General features: G+C 44.7%; 1 protein-coding gene across 1 annotated transcript; it reads right to left on the bottom strand.

Annotated features, from left to right (window-relative positions):
• Nucleotides 1-2,496: 2,496 nt before the first annotated feature.
• On the bottom strand, nt 2,497-5,503 carry LOC106811564 (probable dolichyl pyrophosphate Glc1Man9GlcNAc2 alpha-1,3-glucosyltransferase). The gene has a single exon (XM_014815234.1). It carries the CDS (start codon nt 5,320-5,322, stop codon nt 3,619-3,621), a length of 1,704 nt encoding a protein of 567 aa, XP_014670720.1. The 5' UTR covers nt 5,323-5,503; the 3' UTR covers nt 2,497-3,618.
• Between the last annotated feature and the right edge of the window lie 959 nt (nt 5,504-6,462).

Below are 6,462 nucleotides of genomic sequence, written 5' to 3'. Positions count from 1 at the left end.
GTTCAGTTTTAATAGCGAGTATATCCGCTACAGATATTCACGACATACGTTTGCGTTCACAGATAGCGGATACATTCGCTACAAACCGTTTGCTTCTATAGGTTCAGTTTTAGTAGCGAGTATATCCGCTACAGATATTCACGACATACGTTTGCGTTCAGCCACAGATAGCGGATACATTCGCTACAAACCGTTTGCTTCTATAGGTTCAGTTTTAGTAGCGAGTATATCCGCTACAGATATTCACGACATACGTTTGCGTTCACAGATAGGTACATTCGCTACAAACCGTTTGCTTCTATAGGTTCAGTTTTAGTAGCGAGTATATCCGCTACAGATATTCACGACATACGTTTGCGTTCACAGATAGGTACATTCGCTACAAACCGTTTGCTTCTATAGGTTCAGTTTTAGTAGCGAGTATATCCGCTACAGATATTCACGACATACGTTTTCAGCCACAGATAGCGGATACATTCGCTACAAACCGTTTGCTTCTATAGGTTCAGTTTTAGTAGCGAGTATATCCGCTACAGATATTCACGACATACGTTTGCGTTCACAGATAGCGGATACATTCGCTACAAACCGTTTGCTTCTATAGGTTCAGTTTTAGTAGCGAGTATATCCGCTACAGATATTCACGACATACGTTTGCGTTCACAGATAGCGGATACATTCGCTACAAACCGTTTGCTTCTATAGGTTCAGTTTTAGTAGCGAGTATATCCGCTACAGATATTCACGACGTACGTGACGGTTCGCACGTACGGTTACGTGACGTACACGATGGTTTATAAATAAACGCGGCAGGTGGTTTGCGCGGCACGCTCACTGTTCACGCGCGCTACGTTGTAAAGTAATTCGCGCATACATTGACATCCAAACATTTCACGTTTGGATGTAAACTATAACAAACGATCAGTATGCTGTTCGTATAGTAGCACAGGGTGGAGCCACATAAAAACTACCCTACGTTTAATATGACCAAACGTGGTTTACAAAATGTTGGCATCACGATGTAACTGAATTTGTTCGCAAGATAGGTGATCGAGTTACTACACTTTCCTACCGTGCATTTCCGCGAATATAACGCGCATGCATACACGTACACGTAAAGCTGGGGACACCAGCAATATGTTTTCGCACATGTACGTGTTACACTCATGAATAAAAGGGTTACAGCCCGTCAGTCCGAAGGCCCACTAGTCCCCACTACACACACATACACAGTACACACACGCGAAGTACACACATACACGTACATTACACGTGTTCTCGTCGTGTACGTCGTTACACGTGTATTTCATATTTATTTATATCATATATATTTCGCACACACGCACGCGCGCACACGCACGCACATACACATACACACGTACGCATATACGCACGCACGCACGCACACACACGCACGCACACACATGCGCGCGCCGCGCAACCTCCCCCTACATCCCCTGTGAGTGTAGTTGGCACACACACACACGACAGAGACACGCGCGGGGGGACCACATGCGGGGAGCAGAGAGGGGGAGGCCAGCTGGCAGCGGAGGGGGGGGAGCGGGGCACAGAGGGGGAGCAGAGAGGGGGAGCGGGGCACAGAGGGGGAGCAGAGAGAGAGAATGAGAGAGGGCGCCGCTTGTATACGTAATTTGAAGTTATTGTACTTTGATTGGCTGGAAGGCAATGCAATTATGCAAGGGCGCGCGCAATCCCGCGCACGAACAATACAAAAACTTGGCGGGAGAAACATTTCACAGGGAAAGAAACCATGGAATACCTACCACGGAGTTATCGTGATTTTTCAAGGTAAGTCTTGTACTATTTGCATTTATGGCAGTGCGATATGTTGTAAGCATGGCTGGTATTATAGTATATCTTATTAATCTGAATTTTCTACTTTTCATTGAACAATATTTTTGAAACTTTGTATGCGAGCAAACTCGTTAGTAATAGTACGTTACAGCTACACAAGTGGTAGCCTACTGCATATGAATGTCCAGAGTCAGATGGTCGGTTCTATGCAGGGGAGAATCTAGCTTTCAGGATACAGGGGGTGTTGATATTTGAGTAAAGGCGTGCCAAAGGCACGCGGTGCTAGGAATTAAGTAGGGTGCCCCCACTTTACTAGCATCATACTGGCCTTTAACTAGCCCTTCCAAACAATTACTAGTCCCGGGCTAGCGGGCTAGCGGCTAATTCGACCCCTGCCTACTACCGCCCAATGAAAATGAAGTGGCGTCAGATATTAACAAGAGTACATAATAGAGAAGAGTATGACACGGTTTTAACAGCGTTTTGCATAGTTTTCAACTTGTAAATATTCTATTAATATGTGAATAAATATATTCAAACTTTACCTTGTTTTCGTCTATGATTCTCCCTTAATCATATGACACCACCAATTTAACTGAAAATCGTATGTGTTCTTCAAAAAAGTTATTTGAATACGACACGGTTTCGTACAGTTTTCACGCATGGATGCATGTTTCAGACCAAACTTTGTTATGGGATTAGTGTTCTATTGTCTATTACGGAACGCTGGGGACCGTAAGGGAATATTAGCACTTGTTTCGCTTCTCGCGAGAAGCGTAATGTGCGAGATAATAACACTAAAGTTAAAACATGGCACCGCGAAAGATAGAGAAAGTTATGAGGAAAGACAAACGACGGAAAAGTCCGAAAATAAGCATAGCCTTAACAATCGGAGAAGTGAATACAGTCTGTGCTGTAGTCCAAGACACGGACGTCCAAAACTTGGCAGAGAAGGTTAAAACCAACGTCCGAGAAGAGCTGCACCTCGAATATGGTGATCGTGTTTTGATTCTCGATCATTTGGACAAGTCTGGTCTCACGCGCTTGCTTTCCTTGACATTTTTGTTACTTTATACCGTGATTGCTTCAAGAGTGAGAAATTTGCTGACCGGTACGTAACTTTCCAGACCGCATGGCTAGGTGTAGTCGCTGGCGCAATTTCTACCACCTGCGATGTAAAGCTGGGGCCTGTTATACAGATCGATATGGACCAAGAAAACCTCCCTTGTGTATGGAGTGAATTAACTAAATGCATATTTTTGCAACCAATCACAAAGTATCAGCATGAAGATCTGTCAGCTATAATACATTCGATTGCAGCTGCAACATTAAATATCCTGAGTGAAAAGGTTAAAAATAACAATGCAAACACAGGGAAGCGTGTGCAAGAAATTAGACAATTTCACGAGGAGACTGAATATGGGCTGTTTTCAGTAGCGGGAATAAAAAAATACAGATTTTCAATTTTTATTTTTTTTCGTTTTTCTTGAAAATTCGGGTCGGCGAATCTGTAAACCACCAAAATAAAAAAAACTCGCCCTAACAGCACACACCTGACCCAGCCTCTGGAGGTGGCCTACTACCGCCCAATGAAAATGAAGTGGCGTCAGATATTAACCAAGTGGAAGAACACTAAAGAGGGAAGATCTTCTAGTTCATTGCCAAAAGCTAGATACCCATGTCTTCTCAAAGAACTGGTGGATGAATTAGAGAAGATACTGACTTAACCTGAAAGGAAATGTCAATGCTACGATCATCGAAAAAAGCAAGCTGAAGGCCCGAAACCTCACGAGTGCACGTTCCTTATGCTCGTGTTTCGCCGTACGACCTACGGAGACAAGTTACACATAACACTAGCCACGAATAGCAGACTCCGACCGCGCAATAACACGACGTGAGCATCAGCGGTAAGAACGGAAGTCTGCCGTCGAGACCCAGCACTCGGTGGACGACGCTACAGTAAACCTCTAACGCGACCAATCCGAGAACATACGCCGTCTCGCACGCGCTCATGAACGGCAGACGAAACCTCTCCGGCCGACGTCCGCGGACGGCGGCTAAACCCACGAACGCGAACGCAGTCGAGAACGTGAAAAGCGAGATCTTCACGAGCGTCTCGGCCTGCGTGAAGATGAGCGGGAAGAGCGAGTAGTGACCGACGGTGGACACCATCAGGAACGCGTGGGCGTACGCGTCACTGCGAGTCGCCAGCAGACTCAGGGGAACAACGACGAGCAGGATCGCCTTCTCGTGAACGTGCCAGCCGAAGATGAACGCACTGAACGCGCACAGAACCGCGCACTCAACGGCCGAACACCTGCTACTCGGTCTAGTCCACAGGTTCAGCAATGCCGGTAATATGGAAGCCAGCGTGCAGAGTAGAGTTGCGAGCGGAGACACCGACGGCAAAACGGCGTGACTGAACTCTTGCACGAGTCCGCCCGTCATCGACGACTGCGCCAGCGCCACCTGCGTGAAACCGAGCCGGGCGGCCAAAGTCGCCGCAACTTTGTCGACGAGATTGTACAAAGCCCAGAAGTTGGGTGCCCAGTAAGCGTGGCATAGCCCACGCTTGAATGGAAACAGTCGCGACAGTACTTGCCCAAGCTGTCCCATGACAATAAACGGACCGAACGACGCGGCAAATACAAATGCTACCACGGCTCCTAACTGCATGAATCGCCACGGCGCAAAAGATGTGAGTATGACTCGTCCCTCACGTGTTTGGTGAGTGAAGCAGTAGTGCTTTAGCAAATAGACGAAGTAAGCCGGTGCCATGTACATATAGATGTGCTTACTATTTAGCAGCACAGCAAACCAGAATGCAGCCTCCAGGTTGCGACCCTGCATAATTCGTGCCATACTAAGCAGCATCACTCCAAATAAGATACCGTTATACTGAAAGTGAATGTGGTCGACGATAAACAGACCGAAATTAGTTAACAGCAGGACAGCAAGAACAAATTGAGGGTTCCCCAGCAATCCCATCTCGGAAATTGCAAGTTTGGTGTTATTCGGGACGGACTGAATGCACTTTTTTGCTCCATACACAAACACTAGATCAGTAACCATTACCGACGCTTTCTGGAAAACAACTGTTCCCCAGCTAGCATAATTTACGTTCGAAAGCTCAAGCATGTTTGAATCAAAGTAGTATGCAACGCACGATAATATATACTCGAAGTAAGCAAAGAACGGAGGATAGTCCAATGTCCACTCAGATGTATTCTCATAATACCATTTGCTGATTGGTAAGCTGCTAGTAATTGCTAGCCAGTTTCTGTGAACTTCGAAATCTGTGGACCTGTAGGCTGGAAGACACATCAACTTTAGGAAAGTCGCTGCTCCTACTATCAAGCAAATAGTACGAGCCGAAAGAAATTCTGCATTCCTACCCAACTTTGTGTTTTGCTCCAGAGCTGACAGTGACACATCGCAGCGTTCATCGCGAAAATCTTCCAGCTTTTCGTCGAAAGTAGTACTACTAGTTACACGCTTTTTGGCCATTACTTTTTATAAATTAATCAATAATGGACAAACTAACTATAACTATAAGTATAACTACAATGTGCCGAATATATCAAAATACGTATTTACCAAGTTGAGCTTCCTCGCGACGATAATGTTCGAACGCACATTGGCTCTTTTTCGATACACGTGCTCTACACTTAGACTGGTACTCGCTCCCATCTTGATTACTCGATGGGTGTTCTCCTAAGCCGAGAAGTGGGACCGGGTACCAGTCTACTCTACACTCAAACACGGAAATCGCGTAGGTTTCCTGTCTCGTCACTCGAATTTTATTGTACAATAAAACAATAATAATAAGTAACCCTAAAACAACGTGCCTTTATATTGTATTATTTATTTTTTCAAATAAATTGATAAAATAACTACGTTTTACATAGAAACTGACGGCATATGGGAAATGATTTGTCTTCGCATCATAGTGAGCGGAGCGCCATCCTTACTTCCTTCCGCACACGAGGTTAACATAAGTTTCATGTTTCGTGTGCTCAACCTTCCAGAAACTGGCAGTTTTGGCAAACTAAAGGCCAGAAACCATCATGTCTCATTACAATTTTAAAAAGATTACAGTAGTTCCTACGGCAAAGGTAATGTGGTATTCATTGTTGTGTTTTTTAAGCTGAAAATGACAAACTTGTTTGATGTTGGCTTCGCTGAGTCTGAATCACTCTCACTCTCAGTCTCCGTCTCACTGTCTCAGTCTCAGTCTCACTGACACTTTGACCTAACGACGTGGATATTCGTCCGAGCATCGGACGATTGAATTGAATTGAATTGGACACCTGTTCGTATGCGCTATTCCACAGGCACTTGGACCGTTTCAATAATAATATCAGGGTATTTATTCACAGGCTAATATAGCAATTTTCTGCTCTTATATATGAGAGCAAATGTTTGTAGCCACTGTTCGCTAAGGTATATAGTAGCAAAAATTTGTAGCTGATACAATGGCTACAAATCTGCTACATATATATAGGCATCGAATCTGTAGCTGATACAATGGCTACAAATCTGCTACATATATATAGGCATCGATTCTGTAGCTGATACAATGGCTACAAATCTTTTACATATATATAGGCATCGAATCTGTAGCTGATACAATGGCTACAAATCTGC

This window comes from Priapulus caudatus, unplaced genomic scaffold (genome assembly GCF_000485595.1).
Source record: "Priapulus caudatus unplaced genomic scaffold, Priapulus_caudatus-5.0.1 Scaffold552, whole genome shotgun sequence".
NCBI classification, from domain to species: Eukaryota; Metazoa; Priapulida; class Priapulimorpha; order Priapulimorphida; family Priapulidae; genus Priapulus; species Priapulus caudatus.
The sequence above is the reverse complement of the archived record's forward strand: the minus strand, read 5'-3'. Positions and strand labels throughout refer to the sequence as shown.